Source organism: Myxocyprinus asiaticus, chromosome 47, assembly GCF_019703515.2.
Source record: "Myxocyprinus asiaticus isolate MX2 ecotype Aquarium Trade chromosome 47, UBuf_Myxa_2, whole genome shotgun sequence".
Lineage (NCBI taxonomy): Eukaryota > Metazoa > Chordata > Actinopteri > Cypriniformes > Catostomidae > Myxocyprinus > Myxocyprinus asiaticus.
Window position 1 is genome coordinate 4,311,700 of NC_059390.1, and position 21,602 is coordinate 4,333,301.

The 21,602-nt window shown below is 40.5% G+C and overlaps 1 protein-coding gene across 5 annotated transcripts in view; it reads left to right on the plus strand.

Moving 5' to 3' along the window:
- The window catches only part of LOC127436506 (cGMP-inhibited 3',5'-cyclic phosphodiesterase 3A-like), a 127,071-nt gene that overhangs the window by 85,794 nt on the left and 19,675 nt on the right, over nt 1–21,602 (plus strand). For 2 of the 5 annotated variants that reach the window (XM_051690733.1, XM_051690731.1), the window contains exons 3-6: nt 4,217–4,486; nt 17,489–17,646; nt 20,190–20,296; nt 20,383–20,611. In XM_051690733.1, the coding sequence (XP_051546693.1) occupies nt 4,217–4,486; nt 17,489–17,646; nt 20,190–20,296; nt 20,383–20,611 (764 nt within the window). Of the gene's footprint in view, nt 1–4,216; nt 4,487–17,488; nt 17,647–20,177; nt 20,297–20,382; nt 20,612–21,602 lie in introns of all 5 variants that reach the window. The other 3 variants (XM_051690730.1, XM_051690729.1, XM_051690732.1) reach the window with 2 other exon arrangements.

Consider the following 21,602-nt stretch of genomic DNA (forward strand, 5'->3'; position numbering starts at 1 on the left):
TGCACTTCACAAAATAGATAACATCATAAGGAAGGAAAATTATGTGGATATACTGAAGCAACATCTCAAGACATCAGCCAGGAAGTTAACACTCGGTCGCAAATGGGTCTTCCAAATGGACAGTATACCTCCAAAGCATAACTCCAAAGTTGTGGCAAAATGGCTTAAGAACAATAAAGTCAAGGTACTGGATTGGCTATGACAAAGCCCTGACCTCAATGTGATAGAAAATGTGTGGACTGAACTGAAAAAGTGTGTGCGAGCAAGGAGGCCTACAAACCTGACTCAGTTACACCAGTTCTGTCTGGAGGAATGGGCCAAAATTCCAGCAACTTATTGTGAGGAGCTTGTGGAAGGCTACCCAAAATATTTGACCCAAGTTAAACAATTTAAAGGCAATGCTACCAAATACTAACAAAGTGTATGTAAACTTCTGACCCACTGGGAATGTGATGAAAGAAATAAAAGCTGAAATAAATCATTCTCTCTACTATTATTCTGATGTTTCACATTCTTAAAATAAAGTAGTGATCCTAACTGACCTAAGACAGGGAATGTTTTCTACGATTAAATGTCAGGAATTGTGAATAACTGAGTTTAAATGTATTTGGCTAAGGTGTATGTAAACTTCTGACTTCAACTGTAGTTGCTCCTAATGGTCAGCTCTACTTATGAGGATAATCAATAACATTAATTGATTAGACTAGGATGAATATGTTACACTCAAATGTTCATTTCCACAGTGAGCAAGCTTCCTGGTTAACGATAATGTTACCTCAGTAAATAAGTCAATAAGGAATGATAAAAAACCTTGGCATTAAATTTAATTAATGGGAAAAAACTCATCACAAATCCCTGTAATTTTGGCTTGGTATATTTTGATGCAATTTTTTAACCAATTAATGACTTATAAAGAAGGAAAGTACAGTTCTATTAGTGCAAATTTAAGTTGCGTCCAAATTTGCATACTATCAGAGTACCGTATGTACTGCATTTGATGAAGTACACACTTCTCGGCCGTTAAAAAAGTGTTCTTTAGGAACACACTTTTTTCCACAAGGTAAAAGTTGTTCACAAGGAACAACTTACTTGGTATATACTGTATATACTACTTAAATAAAAAAATTAAAAAAGCTTATTTATTTTTTATTTAACTGAAGTATTTTATTGAACGTTTTGAATATCTTGTCTTCTCAACTCCTGTTGCATTATCCTCCTGAGACCCGAGCATGACTGCCGTGTGCTTTTTCCATTTCCTTTTTGATTTGTAACTAGTAGCATTTAATAAACAAGCAAAAAATAAATAAATGAACAAATTTTATTTTTCCTAAAAATTGATGTCCATATATGTGGACAGCAGGTCTAAGCTGTGAAATAATACTAAGCTATAGATTTTTTTCATCAAATAGTTTATTTTGTGTCCAGGCGATTTCAATCAAAAAACTTAAAGGTTTCTTACCAGAGGCACTTTTGTTGGTGCTGCACCCTTAGTAGCACTTCACGGAAATTGACGTCATGCTGTTGTGTCATGTGATGCGATGCATCAGAAATTTAAGCCTTAAATGACAGTGTGGAGTCTTGTGGACAGTATTCAGCCAGTTTAAATTGATTTAAATGATGCGTCGCATATAGCGAAGCCAAAATACAATGTCCACACATGTGGACACAGGGTCGCACGAGGTTAAGACTTAGTTAAGGGTCCAGTTGAAATACACTTCTAAATCTCGTCGTGTGTTGTAGGTAATCTGGGTATTTCTCACCTACTGTTATACTGAGGACACCCTACTCCATTGATATACTGATTTTGGCATACTTTATAGTATGGAAGTATGCATATTCAGAAAACAGGAAGCTGCAAGTTGTGTCTATAAATCATAATGCAATACGGGTATGAAAGTATGAACTATGTAGGTAATAAATTTTTTACTGAGATCCCAAATAATGGGTACTAATTTGCTTGTGCAAATGATCTATCAAATTTTATTTTCGCGTCGTGTGGTTGATTTACTTGCAAAAAGCTACACGTGCAAAAATGTTGGTAATGAGGCTTTTGCATGTGGTAATTGCACCAAATGCACGCTCACTTACTTGCACGGCTCTCATTAAATAATACCTTTTTTTTTTTTTATATATATATATATATAATATGGCATTTATTATTATAAATAATAATACATTTATGTATAGGATAATATGATAAGATCATAAAATCATTGCTAGTTAGGGTAGTTGTTGAGAATACTTGTGTGTGACTCTTAAAATGTTTCAAAATAATGCTGAGCGGATGACGAAATTGCTTTAATTCATAATTAACAAAGATAAAAATAAAATATAATGTACATGTTAAGCCATCGCACCACTGATGTATACTTAAAAAAAATCTGAATTTCAAACCCCAAGTATGATAAATATGACATGATGAATATGACATAATTTGGACATAACATGTCAATAGGCTATTTTAATGTTAGAGTTATGAGGGTTCTGTGTTCATCAGGTTATCATTTATTATTTTGTAAAGTTCTAAAGTAACCTAATAAAACTGTTGCGTGTCATCTAAAGTTGTTCTGTGTTCTCTGTTTTCAGAGTCTCTGTTTTGCCACAATAACAGCATAATGCACAGCATGAATAGATAAATACCTTATAAATACCTACCTCAAATGCCTTTGAGTCGTATTATTTTGATCTCGCAGTTTCTGTTTCTGTTTCTGAAATGACTCTCAGGTGGGATATATCACTTTGCATGTGTAATTTAATTCATTTGCATCGATACCGGCCTTTATTTTGTGCATTTTGAGGCACGCCTCTAAATTGCATATTCATTTCAGGGAAGCATGCACAAATTGTGAAATCAGTGAATCAGGGCCATAGCACACTATATAGGGAATAGGGAGCAATTTCAGACACTTGTTTGTGAGAAATAGAGAGTGACAGAGAGTAAGATGAAACTGTGAACCAGGGAAAACGAACTAAATTTTTAGCAGAATGTAACCAAAAACTGGAACAAGTGATTTTCAACTGTTCCGGAGTGAAACTTAATATTTTTTAAATGCTGGTAACTGGTTATAACCAGATAATTTTGTTCCAATCATTGTTTTTTTTGTTTTTTTTTTCATGAAACTAAAAGCCAAAGGGTTTATCACAGTACATTTTTGGAACTTCACCACTTCAAGTTGCCCGAAAAAATGAAACATGTGCTTTGATCCTGAAGGAAACTGCTGCATCACACATTTCTTTGTCTAACTGCCCATTGTGGATGTTGCATTCTATGAATAAGGATCTTTTTAACAACTATGTATAATTACTACATACTGTATACAGTACATGCATGGTTAATCCAGATACAAGGAAAACAAATTGGAGGTAAAAAGTACATTTCTCAGTTGTGTCCAAGTCTTTACTGAATTATTGTTACTGTAGATGTGATGCATTAAAACAGATTTAATGCTGCCGGGCTTTGAATCAGAAGCAGATCTGTAAATAAAATTATACTTAACTGTTAATTTACTGCTTGTTATGATTTCTATGCCGATAAATCCACCACACAGAAAAAAAATGTATTGCTTATTTTCGCTTATTTTGGAGAAGCATGTGGCTTATTTTGGGCTTGTTTTTCCAGACCAGGTTGGTTGTTACTCTTGCAAGATCTGGCAGCACTGCAATTGGTATTTCACCCTCCACTTAGCTCAGAGTACTGCCATATTAAAAAGAACGTTATTAAATGTTCTTTTATTTTTTTCTAACCATTAACCTTTTGGAAAGAAGGCTGCAGAACTTCTGAACCGGAACGAAAAAGTACAGTTTTTGCTCAGAACGAACCGAAATGAAAAACATTTAGTTTTTAGTCGCTCCTGTGAACGTTTCATTCTTATTCACATCTCCTTTTTCTGTCTATCGGCTTGTTTCTCCTGTAATTCTAGTGACCTCCTTCTCTCTTGCCCTCAAAATCTCTCTCTCTCTCTTTCTGTCTCTCGTTCCCTCGTGTGTAGCAGTGCTGCGTCACTCTTTGCGTCAGTGTGCCGTTACGTCAGTGCTGCATCGCGTCACCGCTGAGGTGCAGATGAGCTAACGTTGCTTTTCTTTCTCTCCCTCTCTTTTGTCTCTCTCTCTCTCTCTCTCTGTCTTGCTACCTGTCTGTTTAACTCTCTCCCTTGCTCTAACTTCCTCTCTCTCTCTCTCTCTCTCTCTCTCTTTCTTTCTCTCTCTCCCTCCTCAGTCTTCAGGCACCAGTGTGAATGTGGACATTGCTGTGATGGGTGAGGCCCACGGTCTGATCTCAGATCTGCTAGCAGACCCCTCCCTCCCGCCCAATACCTGCAGCACGCTGCGGGCCGTCAGTAACCTGCTGAGCACGCAACTCACCTTCCAACCGCTGCACCACCGCTGCCCTCCACGCCTGAGCCCCCTGCTGGCCTTCAGCGAAGGACACACCTGTTCCGACTCAGAGGAGGTGCCGGAAAAGGGAGAAAGGCTGGCCATCCCCAAGGTAAGGTGACACACCTACTCAGGTACCAGGATGAGGACTCTGCTATGTTTTTGGAACAACAGTTATGTTTTTGTGGCTGTATTGACCACCATAACTGTTGCCGAGCACAACAGTGTCTGCCCATTGGGTATTTTTCCTATTCATTTTCTTCATAGGGATATCAGGAAGTTATTCAATCAAGTTGTTAGCCATGAACCAAATCAACAAGATGAAAAATCCCATTCCTTTTTAAATTGGGGGAAAAAAGGTACATTAATTTTTTCTGTGAGTGAATAAACTATTCATCCCAAGAAGAAGTGCGAATGACGTAACCAAATTAAAAATGACAACCTGGTCTCGTAGAATCACGTCACTATACAGTACCTAAATGTTTTTCAATATTATTTTTACGTTGTACGTAGCACTAGAGGTGCTGCAACAACATGTTTTATTCCCTTTAACGTAAATGCTGAGTAAAATGGCAGATTATCAATTTATCACACAATGCTATTGTAACAGTCTGAGGATGGGCAAGAAGGAGCCGGGAAAAGGCTGAACAATAAACATAAACTTTAATGATATAAATTAACTTAAAACAACATAAAACATAAGGACACAGACACACATGCGTGCATCTCTCTCTCGAACCGGCGTCTCCAGCTGCCCCTTATCTCGCTGTCCCGCTGATCAGCTGATTCAGCGCCGGCCGTGCTCCATCACGGCCCGGCCACGCCCTCCTCCTCGTCACACTCCTCCCCCGCCCGATTCAGGCTGGTTGCTCGGTGGGGCGCAATACAATTACAGAGTTGCACTGATAGAGCATTGCATTTGCGATGCAAATGACTGAGATACAAGTCCTAAAGTGTGTAAGGAACCACGTAATATAATTTTACAGAGATGTAGCCACAGTTTGAGGTCGACCGATAGTGGATTTTGCTGATATAAATAAGGTGATGGGAAAGGGAGATAACAAGTAATCGACCGATAGTTTTTAAAAATCGATTGATAGAATGTAAAAAAAAAAAATTGTATACTTTCTTTACTATGACGGGTACAGACAAAAAGTCTAACATAATCCCAGATGCAGTTTATTGTTCAACCAAAATCCCAATTATAACTAGGTAAAATTAAGATGTGGTGCATAGCATGGGACTTTTAAGAATAAACAAGCACCAGGGGCTCTTATCTCAATTATCGGCATGGATTTTTGCAGATAACGATCCAAACATTCCAAAAAGCAGCTATCGGCACTGATTAATCAGTAAAACTGGTATATCATTACACCTCTACTGTCTACACTTGAAATTTTTGGAGTTTATTGTTCAACCAAAATCCCAATAATAACAAGAAAAAATGAAGGTGTGGTGCATAATGCTTTTAAGTATAAAAAATCCGGAAAAACACCGGGGGGTCTTATTTTAAAAATTACAGAATTATGAAAAAAACTAACGTCAGTTATTGAAATAGATTTTTGATAATAAAGATAGTTCCAAAAAGCAACTATCGGCACCAATTAATCGGTTAAACCGATATATCGGTATACCTCTAGCCACAGTCATTTAATTTTCATGAGATCAGACTGAAAAAATACGTACAATATAAAACTATTGACTAATAGAGATATAGTGACAATATATTTTAAGGCTGTTGTAAAATATACAAATATATGTAGTTTGAGAGTGTTGGGAGGTCGACTCATTCACAATGCTTTTTGCATTGGCATCGCTTCTGATTCATGATCTCTGCCATTTAAAAAAATTGTCTGTGTTATTTAACAGTTTTGTTAAAGGTGAAGAGTGTAACTTCTGTGTCTTCAGCATCACTGCAAAAATACTGCAAAAATAGTTACCTAGTTTTCAAAAAGTTTACCTATGATTAAGCCTACAAATGTCTTACATGTAAAGTGTTCTCTTTAACTAGGATACATGAAAGTACTTTAACACTGAAAAAAATGACACAAATCACCTTTCAAGTAAAACGGCAAATGGCTTTGCATCATCACACTTTAATCCAGCCTACATACTGAAAGAATAATATCCATTTCAATTTGACCACTTAATGAGCACATTTTACTGAAAATCACCCTGTTTCCGGAAATCTCCAATTCAGTCCTATTGGGCGTCCCATGAAGCTTGTCTTAGCGAGCAACAGTAACCAAGGGGGGTGGAGCTTAGCGAATGGTCAATTAGGTTTCCGTTTGTGAAAATAAATGGTTTTCCTCAGCTATGGTGTTTTTACATAATTGTATTCCTTATTTCCTGAATGGATAATGTTATCTTGGTGGAACCAGTCAAGACTTTGAGACAAAGGAAAAGGACTCCATTGTGTTTAATGGTTTACTGCCATGGCCAATGCTCTCCATTCCTCATCACAAACACACACACACACACACACGTTGCCGCCTCATTCACGCCAGTGTGGCCAGTCTCTAATGTAGCAGACAATGACGCACATTCTCACAGAAGCCTTTTAATGTTTAACTAGCATGCGGTTAAAAATGCATGCCAGCACTTAAGGATTAGGTGAGGCAAAAGTCGCTTTCCGTACTGACACCATCCATGCACAACTCTTCAGCTCCTTTCCCATGCTGCAGTGCTTAGCAAACAACTTTAAGATATGTTTATTAAACCCAATTCATTATGGCTAGCCCAGATGTAGGTCACATAACGCTGCGCTATGATACTGAACAGATTTCTGCTCGCCATCCGGATACCATTTTTTTAGTAGCATACAGTATATAACGTGATATTTTGTCAGTCTGCATGAAGAAAAACATAAGCGAGTCTGGTTCTTAGCGCTCTGTTTTATCTGTCAGTCTTGCAGCTGTGTCAACAGTGAAAATATTAGAATAAAAACCATTGGGGTTCCAGGGATGGTGACATGATTCGTAGAAGGTCATGGCAAGCAGCAGCTCTCATTTCCCTCTCAGAGGAAATGCTTGTGGCCTGTTTGGGTGTCCAATTTGGCAGCGGTACATTAGCTTTGCCCTTGACAGGAAATGGGGCTTTTTCACATAAATCCCAAATCACTTTTCCTGTATATTTTAGCTCAGAAAAAGGAAAACACTTTTCCAAACGGTGTAACATTCCTGGATACCTGGATATTGAGGTACGAGTGATTGGATTTCAATTTCTCTTGGGCACTCGAAGAGCTGGACTTTAGTTGAAATGGTGAACCTTTAGCAATTATAAATGCATGCGCAACCCATTTAGAAAGTACTGTTAAGATTTAAAGGCTGATTCCTCCAGTATTTTCCTACTTTACGGTGTAAAGCGAGTGCATACCTTTGTCTCAGAAGTTTAAATGCTAATTGAGTCCTAATAGGAATGGAAAGTTGCTGAATTGAGTGGTTCACTGCACTTTCCGGGCCTGGAATAGTCCTATTCCCTGTTGCTTTTGTTTTACATATATCACTATATTTATGTATTTGCTCTGAAATGGCTTAATAAGGGGATTTTGTTTTTCGTCAGGGGAACCATGATGAACCAACCAAACATCCATTGTTGCGAAGTAGATTCTAAATATTAACTAAAACATTAAAACACAGTACAAATCTAACTAAACATGTTGCCCACACTGTTTTCACTAAATAAGAATTATATTGAATCATTTCAATGCACCAATATAAAAATTCATAATCAAAAGCATACAGTTTATTTATTAACTATACAGGAGAATCTGGTCTCTTAGTGAAAACGTGACTCTGTATACATTTTTGCAAAATGTGTCTCCAGGTACAGTACCCTATAGTTTCTAGGTGAAATTAACAGTAGAGGCGCTACAACAACTGTGTTTTATTCACTTTCACGCATATCATGACATTAATGGCTGATTATGACTTAATAAATACTTATTTTTCTCTCTATTACTCGGACCCTGCTATTTTATGATATTGACACACTTTTACTCTAATGTATCTTTTGAAAAACAATACATTTTAATACTTGTATTACATACCCACCTACAAATATACACTTATTCTAATAAGAATAGCTTGTGTGGTAGCTCACCTGATAGAGCATCCAACTTGGAGTCAGAGGACTGTGGTTCAAGTCCAGTCATGAACTTACACTGACATGTGACATGACAGAGTCATGGAAGAGGTGTGAAATGATGTGGTTACTTCAGAAGATGTGCTTTTTCAAACACTAATGGTTAGGTTTAGGCACTGATAAGGTAAGGATGTCTTTTTTAAACGTCTCATTTATATTTAAAACACTATTAGTGGGTGCCTGGGTAGCTCAGTGAGTAGAGACGCTGATTACCACCCCTGGAGTCATGAGTTCGAATCCAGGGTGTGCTGAGTGACTCCAGCCAGGTCTCCTAAGCAACCAAATTGGCCCAGTTGTTAGGGAGGGTAGAGTCGCATGGGGTAACCTCCTCGCTATAATGTGGTTCGCTCTCGGTGGGGTGCATGGTGAGTGCGTGGATGCCACTGAGAATAGCGTGAAGCCTCCACATGTGCTGTCTCCACGGTAAAGCGGTCTCAGACGCGGAGGCAACTGAGATTCGTCCTCCGCCACCCGGATTGAGGTGAGTCACTACGCCACCATGAGGACTTAGAGCACATTGGGAATTGGGCATTCCAAATTGGGGAGAAAAAGGGGAGAAAAAAAAACAAGTTCAGGCAAATGTTTTAGGTTAGTGAGGTATGTTTAAAAAAAAAAAAAAAAAAAATCTAAAATGCACCTTAAAACCATGTGTGAATAAGACACCATTTTTCTTGCTTTCGGCGCCCCCAGCTGGACATATCACTGGAAACCTGCAGCCAAATGTGTTATACAGCACATACATTTTGAATTGCAAAAATGCTGTCATGTTCATGTAAATTTCACGAGACCAGGCTGGAGAGTTTTCATATACAATTTATTACCGGTATGTTAAAAATGCCACATGGGGATTTCTGTAAACATTTTTGAGTGATGACGAACACCAAAGAATTTCGAGCCAACTTTGGCTGCATGCTGAAGTTTAAAATAGTTTTAAACCTTTCTGTCTTAGCGCTGTCAAACTCGCGAGTCGTGAGACAAGCAAAAAATCTGTGTATTGACACAGGCTTTAGGAAATTTATTGGCCAAATAATAAAAAAGGCTTCTCATAATATTGCGATGTAAATCACAGTGTTGCTTAATTTTATATTGGTAGCAATACACCCTCAGGAGAATTAGCTTTTTCTGGTCACAAAATTTATCAAGATCGAAAAAACTAAATTTATCATTATTGAATATTGATGGAGCAACATAATTTGTGTGAAAAAAATAATAATAACAGAGGGTTGTTTTGATAAAATTATTATTATTATTTTTTAAGATAGCATTCTTGGAGTAAACGGCCCTTACGCTTGTGAATAAAGGCCCTCAGGGGGGTTTATAGTGATATTGTGTAAATAGAGGGGCAATAATTATAGGGCAACATATATAAACTAATGCAAATAATTGTGAGACAGCAAGATGCTTTTCTGAGTAACAAATTAAGATAATGATTATTCAAAATAACTATTTAAGAAAAGGATGCACCATTTCCTGTTCATTTCAGTTACATTTGGCATTTAATAACTTCTCAATTATTAAAGTATTCTATATACAAATTAATCTCCATTGTGATTGGACTGGTCAATGTAAGCCTATTTTGAACATTTTCTATTCCCCTCACTTAAGAAAAACAATGTGTTTTATGGGGGGCCTTTAGCCCATGCAACAGGGGGGCCTTTTACCCCAAATACTATCCTTTGACTTATTGGACAGTTTTTGAAAATGTTTGATTGAATCACCTTGAACAAAACTAAAATAACAGATAAGTATTTTGTCTTAAAATAGATGTGATCATATCAGGGATTTTCATTAGCTACATTAATTTGCAACATTTAAAAAATGTTAATTATTAGATCAAATTGCCTCAAAATAAAGCTTTAGACATTTCACGCTACGATCTCAATATTTTGCAGTGCATAGTGACAATCAGGTGTTTAGGAAAGTACTATGGGAGTTTTTGTTGTTATTTAGTGTTTTGGGAGAAAATCAGATCAACTGGGCTTTTAACCCTGGGGGACCTTTTATCCCCAATGTAATCATAAATTTGCTCAGCCTTAGTTTGTGCCATTGGTGCAGTGCACAGCTAGTTTGTCAATGTATTTTTAACCATATCTTTAAAACAGTATTTAATGTTTTATGTCATAAAATTATGCAAGATGGTTATTATTTTGTTTAAGAAAAACAGTGGCATCAGCATGGGATTATATTTTTTATCTTAAGTCAAGGACAATAATTTAATTGAAGTAAAGCATAGTTCCTTGGGATTTGTTGTTTCTGAATGTACAAAAAATTCTAATAATATTGCTGGAGCAATTTCACATCTCTTGAGATTTGTATATACTTGTAATCAATGATATTTTGCTGTAAAACAACATATTATTACCATTGAGAACTTTCATGCTGTGGCCTATATTTGGGGGGGTGTTTTTAGCTCCCTGTAAAAGGCTTATTTGGACAAAGATGCCTACTTAAATTGTGGCTGGAAAATATGACTTGCATACCCTTATTTCAATGTTTATTTTGTTGGCTTTTGCTTACTGCTGTCCTAATGGAAATCAGAAAGGGACCACATTTTATTGAAGGGTGTTAGGTTCTTAGGGTAGTAGTAACAGTTCATCAGGTAATTGAAAAATGTAGCATCATTTATTATGCATTACAGAAATGAGAATTTCGCTTAATGTTAATTAGGAAAATGTGCTTAATTGTCATGCAAATAAAATCTCAGTGCATAAAAGGTCCTTAATATAGCTTAATGATGGAGGGATGGAGGGAACGAGACGTTGTGTCGATGTAGTACACTACGGGTCGCTCTTGAGAACCCCGAACACCTCAGTTCTTTGAGAAAAGGCCAATGAGAATTGGCGAGTGGAATTTGCATGCCACTCCCCTGGACATACGGGTATAAAAGGAGCTGGCTCGCAACCACTCATTCAGGTTTTGTGCTTAGGAGCCAAAACAGGGTCCCGGCCATTTCAGCGGGTATGTCAGCGTTGTGGCAGGGGGGACACAACGTCTCGTTCCCTCCATCAGGGAACGGAGGTTACGACAGTAACCGAGAAGTTCCCCTTCTGTCACTCACTCAACGTTGTGTCGATGTAGTGACACTAGTGGTCCCTATATGAAATGCCACAACTAGCTGAACTGTGTTACGTGGACTGCCGTTGCAAGCAGGCTGCTGCGTGCGTAGTAGCAGGTGTACCGGTCTGCACGTAGCCTCCCCCAACGCCCCAAAAAACATTGTATAGTTCCCCACATCTCTGGGGGGAAGAGATGTATCTAGTATGGGAGCAGGCCACGCCAGCCAAGGCCTTTTCTCTCTATGTTTTCTCTCCACAGAGTATTTAGTTATTCGGCTGGGGTCATTTTAACACTCAATATATGCGCCGGGGAAGGTGTTCTTTTACTATCCTATATTTCAGGGGGAAAAGACCCCACGGAGGCCACATCCTGCCCGGAGGGGAGGTAACATGTGGCAAGCACATCATGTGGGCTCAGAGCCGCACATAGAAGAGGTGTGGTGGTAGGTCCTGCCTGAAAGGGGAGGAGCTCACAAACACGGTGACCGGGACAGAGAGGGCTCTGTCGAAGGGAGACGCAGGTCTGCCGACAGGGAGACCGTACTGCGGAAAATACATCACAGGGGGTTACCGGAGTAACCAGCACCTGTGGAGCACCTACCTCAGTAAGGGCATATTAGCACACGTACTGCTTCTGGCTGTGAATTCCTCCGCTGAATTCACGAGCCACAGGGTAGGGAGGAAGGACATCCAGGGTTCACGGGTTCGTGAACTCGCATGGGAAAAGTAGCGCACATCTTCGCCTCTTTGGAGGGGAAAGGCGCTATATGCAAGCGATACACCCGGCCAGCTGTCCGTATTCCCGAACTTACCTGTTCATACCTGACAGAACATGGGACAAAACCGGCTCAACCCAGAGATTGTAAAATCTCGCGAAGGTATTGGGTGTCGCCTAGCCCACTGCCCTGCAGTTGTGTGCTAGAGAGGTGCCATGGGCCAGTGCCCACGAGGATGCCAGACTCCTTGTGGAGTGTGCTCGTATTCCCAAAGGGGCGGGCATGGCCTGGGCCTGGTATGCCATAGCGATCCAGTGGGCAAGCCTCTGTTTGGAGACAGCGTTCCCTTTCCGCTGTCCACCAAAGCAGACAAAGAGATGTTCAGAGCGCCTAAAGCTCAAGTAGAAGCGCAAAGTACGCACCGGACACAGCAACAACAGGGCTTGGTCTGCCTCCTCCTGGGGCAGCACTTGCAGGTTCACCACCTGATCCCTAAAGGTGGTTGTGGGAACCTTGGGCACATAGCCCGGCCAGGGTCTCAGGATTACGTGAGAGTCACCCGGACCGAACTCAAGGCAGGTGTCACTGACAGAGAACGCTTGCAGTTCCCCGACCCTCTTGATGGAGGTGAGCGCAATCAGGAGGGCCGTCTTCAAGGAGAGGGCTTTCAACTTCACTGACTCTAGCGGCTCAAAGGGGGCTCCGCGAAAGGCCCAGGAGGACCACGGGGAGATCCCATGAGGGGAACAGGCGTGGCCTAGGAGGATTCAGCCTCCGGGCGCCTCTCAGGAACCTGATGATCAGGTCGTGCTTCCCTAAGGACTTACCGTCCACTGTATTGTGGTGTGCAGCTATGGCGGCCACATACACCTTCAAGGTGGAGGGGGACAGCCGTTCCTCCAGCCTCTCCTGCAGGAAGGAAAGCACTGACCCGACTGTGCATCTCTAAGGGGTCTTCAGATCGAGAAGAACACCAATTCACCGATGCCACTTCAGGGTATAAAGCTGCCTTGTGGAGGGAGCTCTGGCCTGAGTGATCATGTCTACCACTGCTGGTGGTAGGCCACTTAGGTCTTCTGCATCCCATCCAAGGGCCAGATGTGGAGGTTCCAGAGGTCTGGGCGCGGGTGCCAGATGGTGCCCTGTCCCTGAGAAAGAAGGTCCTTCCTCAGGGAAATTCGCCAGGGAGGGGCTGTCGCAGGGAGTGTGAGGTCTGAGAACCAAGTCTGGGTGGGCCAATACGGGGCCATGAGGGTGACCTGCTCCTCGTCCTCCCTGACCTTGCACAGGGTCTGTGTAAGTAGGCTCACTGGGGGGAACGCATACTTGTGCAGCCCCCGGGGCCAGCTGTGTGCCAGTATGTCTGGGCCGAGGGGGGCCCCCGTCGGAGAATACCAGAGCAGGAAGTGGGAGGTTTCTCGGGAGGCAAATAGGTCTACTTGTGCTTTGCCGAACCGACTCCAAATCAGCTGGACCACATGGGGTGGAGTCTTTCTCTTTTCCCAGTTGACCCAAAGCCCTAACTGGTTGAGGTACCTGAGTACGAGGTCCCTGTGTGCGCATAGTAACTCTCAAGAGTGAGCTAGAATCAGCCAATCATCGAGGTAGTTGAGTATGCGGACACCCACTTCCCTTAACGGGGCAAGAGCTGCCTCTGCGACTTCAATTAAGACGCGAGGGGACCTTGTACTGATACGCCATGCCGTCGAAAGCAAACCATAGGAAGGGTCTGTGTCGAGGTATAACCGAGACGTAAAAGTACGCATCCTTCAGGTCTACCGTCACAAACCAATCTTGATGCCGGACACACGGCAAAATGTGCTTTGGCATCAGCATCTTGAACGGGAGTCTGTGCAAGGCCCGGTTCAGAACTCGCAGGTCCAAGATTGGCTGCAACCCACCAACTTTCTTCGGTACGATGAAGTAAGGGCTGTAAAACCCTTTCTTCATCTCGGCTGGAGGGACAGACTCTATCTCCGCACGCAAGGTGGCGCCGCTCTCTGAACCGGGGCGGGTGCCTGGCGAACTGGATCGCTTAGCCGAGTCAGATGGCCTGGCCAACCACCGCGATGTGTTGGAAAGCGTTAGCCACGCATCCAAGCTCCGGGCGAGGGGCATTAAGGGGACGATCATGTTTAACGTACCTGTGGGTGGGTCCTCGCGGCGGGAGGGAGCAGGGGATGCCACGTCGAGGAGCCTCGCTTCGTCTCGTATCCCTTTAATTATATTTAATGTTTTATCTCGTAATATAATGCAAGATGGAGATGTTCCAAGCCTCTTGGAGAACTTGCCACAGTTCTTTTATGTCTCAATTGCTTCTGTTTCTTCATGAGATCCCAGACTAATTTAAATTATGTCGAGATCCGGGCTCTGTGGGTGCCATACCGTCTGTTTGTAGGTGTTACACATGGGACATTTGCCCTAGCTGCCACTAGAGGTCGCTAGGTGTATTTAAGACTTTTATTTTGAAGTTCAGTGTACTTCTTGTTTTGTCATGTGATATCCTGCTTCCCTCATGTTCATGTGTCTTGTTCTCATTGGTTCATTGTCTTGTTAACTTGTTATCAGTTCTGTTTTGTTATTGGTTCACTTTTAGTAGTCTTGTTATATTGTTATTAGTTAAGTCTGGTCTCCTTGGTCTTCTGGCCAACCGCCTGGCCTCCTTGGCCTCCTGACCATCCGCCTGATCTGCTCGGACCTCCTGGTTCACGTCGGTCTTCGGACTCCCCATTCGCACTGCCTCGGGCACGGTCAGGGCAGATCAGACGGACGGTCAGGAGGCCAAGGAGGCCAGGGCAGATCAGGCGGTTGGCCAGAAGACCAAGGAGACCAGACTTAACTAATAAACAGATAACAAGACTACTAAACAGGAACCAATAACAAAATAGAACTGATAACAATTTAACAAGACAATGAACCAATGAGAACGAGACACATGAACGTGGGAAGCAGGATATCACATGACAAGAAGTACACCGAACTTCAAACTAAAAGTCTTAAATACACCTAGCTCTTATGGAAAGAAATTGGTACTTTTATTCACCAAAGAGGCATTTAACTGATCACAATGGATAGTCAGGACATTAAAAACATGACAAATTACTATTACAATTTCTTAAACTACTTCAAAGAGTCCTTATCAAACAGTCCTCCACATGCAGCAATGACAGCTTTGCAGATCCTTGGCATTCTAGCTGTCAGTTTGTCCAGATACTCAGGTGACATTTCACCCCACGCTTCCTGTAGCTTCCTGTTCTTCTCTTTACTTTTGTACATGAAACTGGTGTTGAGCAGGTAGAATTCAATGAAGCTGTCATCTGAGGACATGTGAGTACTTATCCTCTTGTTTAGTTGTACACCTGGCCTTCCACATCTCTTTCTGTCCCTGTTAGAGCCAGTTTTTTGGCAATTTCAAGCATTGTATAGCCTTCATTCCTCAAAACAATGATTGACTGACGAGTTTGTAGGGAAAGCTGTTTCTTTTTTGCCATTTTTGACCTAATATTGACCTTAAGACATGCCAGTCTATTGCATACTGTGGCAACTCATAAACAAAAACAAAGACAATGTTAAGCTTCATTTAACGAACCAAATAGCTTTCAACTGTGTTTGATATAATGGCAAGTGATTTTCTAGTACCGAATTAGCAATTTAGCATGAATACTCAAGGATAAGGTGGTGGAGTGATGACTGCTGGAAATGGGGCCTGTCTAGATTTGATCAAAAATGACTTTTTTCAAATAGTGATGGTGCTGTTTTTTACATCAGTAATGTCCTGACTATACTTTGTGATCAGATGAATGCCACTTTGGTGAATTAAAGTACCAATTTCCTTCCGAAACAGCAAAATCTGTACATTATTCCAAACGTTTGGCCACCAGTGTATATTCTATTCTTTTTGCAAAAGGAATGTTTGTAAATCTAAAATTCATATTTCCTAATGACACACTAAAGCAGAAGATAAGACATAACCATCTGTTTTGTGTGATTCCCCCTTAAAGTTAGTGCAGAGTGTAGTAATATTCTGCCTATGATGGGGAACAAATCTCCAAGCTGTCACACCAGAAAAGAAAATGGTTCTATCAGTCAGCACAGAACCCTGATCGGACCGGACTCAGCTCACAGCCACCTGAGCGCTGAAACTCTCTCGTACTGACACTCTGTCTGAATGAGCGAGAGAAAGACAGAGAAAGCGCACTACAGCATAAGAGAGAGCAGACTCACTTCCCGAGCACATTTCCAAACATGAAGCCCTGTTAAATTCACTCAGACATGTTCCTTCCAACATCTGCTGACAGCCATTCCAGATAAATTACTATCAGACGCCTGTATCTGAGATGTTTTCTATGTTTTCAGCCAGAGACTGATGAATGGGAATTTTCAGAAGCTGAAAATAGAAACTATCTTTGCCCTCTGACCCCAACGGTCACACCATCTGTCTCCTATAATGTGAAGGTGGGGCTGACAGTGTGGCAGAATGCCCAGGGCATGTACTGATGAGAGCACAGCACTGGGGGCGGCAGGAAGATTGGGTGGGGGGCATGCAGATTTGCCCTGTGGTTCTCTACGTGGGCTTAAGCCCTTCAAAGCGTTTGAAATATTTATGTGCTGTCAAGAGAGTTTCTTCACTGACTTGACTCTCGGGGTAATGCAGTTTTGAAACTTTTCATACACGGTGGTACAATTTTGTAAGGCCAGAAACATTCTTTACGCAAGTATACTTGAGTTGAATCATCCAAGGTTTTTGATTGTGATTGATTCACAGCTTGTGATGTAAGCAGGGAGAGCAGAGACACATTTCCTTAGGGTCTTCCATATGTTCTTTTCCCAGTTTCCTCCTCTGTGGGTTGTCTAAATATTCCCTGATGGTCCACCATCATATGCCTTCCTCAGATGTTTGGCTTAACGCACAGACTCACCACATTTTCCACGATTTACATAATTGACATAACATGAAGTCCTAGTTTAATGTTAACTACCACTTTGAATAACAAATACAATGCCAAAAAGAGTCAATTTTGGTTTGTCATACACTCATGGTCCTATTCTGTCTGGGTCGGTGTCAGATTATAATTGGTGATGTGACTTTTGACACATTTCAAAACTGACCTTAGCTGGGAATTTGTGACTCAAACTGTTATGCTGCACTGTCAACACTGTTTTACACTAAAGTTGACGTATGTTCTCTTTATATAACAGCGCTTAAGGCGGAGTTTGCCTCCAGGGCTTTTGAGACGGATCTCTTCCACGTGGACCACCACCACCTCAGCCACGGGCCTGCCGACCCTTGAACCCGGGCCGGTCAGGCGAGACTGCAGTGCCAGCATAAAAACACCTCATGATGGCCCTTCCAGCAGGTAACAAACTCCCTTGACAGCATACGTGGCATAATATTGAGTAGCACCAAAATAAGTTTGACTTTTCTCTCGTTTATTAAAAAGGAAAAGGAAAATTGCAGTTAAAGGTGCACTCAGTAATTTTTTTTCCTCATTAAAAAGTTTTACTCTTAAAGAAATGAATTGTAATTTTGAAACATATGTATAAAATCATGAGCACTCACATGAGATGAGGACTCTAGTCATATCAGTAACCTTATAAAAGCTGTTTTATTCTACATGAGGCAGAGGCACCCTCATGGGGGCCGCCATTTTAGAATCACATGACCAGATGAATACTACTCGCTAAATATCAGTAACCATCTTGTTATTGGACACTTTCACTCTTGGATTATATGAATCATGGCTGATTGTGAATAATGTATTTCTACAATGGCATCTGTAACTGAAAACCTGATTTCAGGGATTTACATGCGTTATGGCATTTAATAGATTACAGATTTTTCCAATGCTACATTGTCATGATAATGGATTTGTAAAATTGGGTATAACTTTTCACTTATAAGTTTAGCAAATGATTTAATCACACTAAAATTATGTTAACATGTATAATATTTGCACCTTGTGACTATAATTTGTAAACAATGTGTATTTTTGCATTGAAGAACTGGCCCCATTATCTTGCCTTACTGTAAATTAAATTTTTGCTTCCTTTTTTTTTTTTTACATAAAAAAAGGGATGAAGATTATTTTTTGCAGTAATCAGCATAATGCTGCAAATTATGTTGATTCATCTTAACTTGTATTGAACCCAGAATATTCTTTTAATCCTCATGGAGTAACATGAGGTAAAGTTAAAGGGGTCATGACATGCCTTTTTTATTATTATTTAAATATGTTCCTTGATGTTCACTTATAATATTAGTAATTGTTTTTGCACAAAAAAACAGTCATATATTTGTAAAACATGTCCTTTTTCTACAGTCATTCTGACCCTCATGCTTAAAATCCATTTATTTTTGCAATGCGTGTTGCTGGTGTTATTGTGCATTATTCATCAGTGCAAATAATTTAAAAGAAAAAAATGTGTCTTATTAATCTTTTATCCAAATGTAATAACTTGCCTAGCCTCTGAAATGACTTTCCTTTTCGACCGATGTCTCAAAGTCTTCTTAGCTTCCATTGTAGTATGTAGCACCCACTATTTTCAAATTCCGAAAAGATCAAATCAAGTCTCATCGATGGATGTCCTGTTTCATTCAGAAATAAGAATAAAACAGGTTGCGAAAATTGTTTCATGTTGACTTTGTGTGGTGAGAAAATACACTTGTAAAGTGTCATTTTTAAGCAACAATGCATACTTTCTGAAGTCCTCAGAGTTCCTCGGAATTCATTTGATACCACTTTTATCCATTTGCCCTTGGTTTTGTTTTGTTTGTCATCATTGTCTTGTGTTTTATAGTGCTGTGTCTGAGCACAGCTGTTGTATGTCTAATTTGAGCGCTTGAACTTTCAACAGTGAGTCTTACGAACATTAGTCTCAATGTTTGATTTCAATTTTAGAATGTCCATCTTTGGGCATTTCTCCACCTCTATATCTCTTATTTCAGTTTGAGTTATAGAGCGCAACTAAAGTTCAGCCCATTAATACTGATGTCCAGATAGCCATCTGCACTGTGTAGACAGCGAGTTTAAAGAGACACTAGAGTGAGCCTTGTGTTTAGATTCGGAGCCTGTCCAAATGAGAGCGTTGGTTGAGAAATAGAGGCTCACACGATGGAGGAGTGCCTGTGTGACCATGTTGATGCTGGTTTGTAAAGTGGCAGGTCTCCTGCACAGCATCCTAATGGATAATGGTGGAGTGTTCCCACAGCAGGGGTCCTGCTCTGCTAAGTTCATTGTAGTTGGCAGGAAAATTCAAATCTGAACTCTTCACCAAAAATAAGCCACTTCAACTTTTTTTAAGCATGGAAAGTGCTTTGTGAACGTACTTATTTTTACAAGTATCCCCTAGGGCAGAATGGGGTAGGATATGCTGTGTTGCGTAAATTAAGGTGTATGCAGGCTTAATAAGTGTCTGTGCATGCACGTTCTAGAGTAAGGACTGCCGTAAATAACTGGCTATGCTTTTGCAGTAGTATCAGTTGGCAGGACTTCCTTTCCAATAGTCGGTATATTGATACTTGCAATTTTCAAGTATCTCCTGGGGGGAAGGGGGTAGGATATGTCATATTGTGTAAATTTAGTTGAAGTATCTTTCACATGAACACAATTACAGTGGTCTATGGAAAGAAACATAACAACACCTCTTCCGGGTGCCATATAAGGAATGTTCCGGGTTTAATACAAGTTAAGCTAAATCGACAGCATTTGTGGCATAATGCTGTCAACAAAAAAATTATTTAGGATTATGTGCACTGATCAGTTGCTACATTAAGACCAGAAACATGTATTAAGACAGTAAATAGGGTCAATTTTCATGTTGACTTAATGTTTTTTGAAGTTTTACAAGAAACCATGAAATGAAAAACATGTTTCTTCCTTTTTTTCAGTTTGGTGAACAGTGATTCATGGAACAACACCGTGATGCTCACTATCTCCAAGAGCAGGTCCATGTCTGCTTCATACGCTGCCCCAGCTACCAACCACATCTATAGCAAAAGCCGAAGAGGTAAAGCACCCTGTTTTTTGTGCATGTTGAGAGAGAAGGTAAATTGTCTTTGGCAGTGCCTGTGTGATGTGTCTGCTCTCTGACAGGTTACCCTTCCAACATCTCACCTCTGACCTCACCCTGCCACTCCCCCCCAGTCCAGGGCACGCCGGTGAACAGCCCCACCACCACAACCCCTTCAGTGGAGCTGCCTGACCCAGAGCTTCCGCAGGAGGACAGAACCCCACCACGGAGCCCCCACAAAGCCTTAACACACAGTCAGAGCGCGCCCAGCTCCAGTACGACACAGTGGGCACCACCTCCTCTCTGTAGCAGGTAGAAAGCATTCAGTTTAGTACTGTTGCTTAAACTTAGGGTTCGGGATTTGTGCAAAACCCTAAACATAAGTATTAAACTTTGGTATATAACTCATCCCACACTGTTTTTGCTGCTAACACGAATAACACCTCAAACTGTGTGGCATGTTAGTGAGAGGTGTGCTTTTACTTTTCCAAACAATTGGATTTATGATTTTTTTATGGTAAACTTTAAAATGGAATGAAAATATCTCATAGACTTACAAAGAAGGAAGGACCCAAGCCATATCTAGAGACCGGAATATCAAAGAAACTATGATGGAGATATACAATAGGGGGTTTTCTTCAACTTCAGGCAATTTCATGCCTCAAGGATTGATTTAAAAAAAACACACACAAAAAAACAAAAACAGATTTCAACTTTGTGGGGTTTTTTTTGTGGGTTTTTTTTTTGGTCATATCAAGATCTCAAACTTTTTACCAGGCCTTCATAATTTATTTTTGGTACATTTCAAATACCCTTTATGTACAGATTTGACATAAAATGTTTAATATGTTTTAACCTTGTCCCAGACCCAGACTTCAAATATTATACTATTTAAATCCATCGTTTAAAACTATGATTATCTAAAAATCTAATTTTTCTTCCACAGTTGTGGCATCATTTCCACCACACAAAACAGTTTTGCCTCTAATAAAGTTTTTCAAAAGTTAGTGTACTTGTTCACCAAGTCATACAAAAGTATCAGTGAAGAGCATACTTGAGATTAAATATGAGACAAGAAGAAAAATCAAGGTAAATATCACTTGTTATCAGATATTTTTATTGGACATCATTTCCAATCAAGATGTAATTTTGCCAAATTATGTGAAAATAGTATTTCATTTAAAAAATTTTAAAAATGTCATTTCCATCAGTGTCATTTTCACCAAAGAATTCTATATATTTTTTTCCCCCCCTTTTTCTCCCAATTTGGAATGCCCAATAAGTGCTCTAAGTCCTCGTGGTG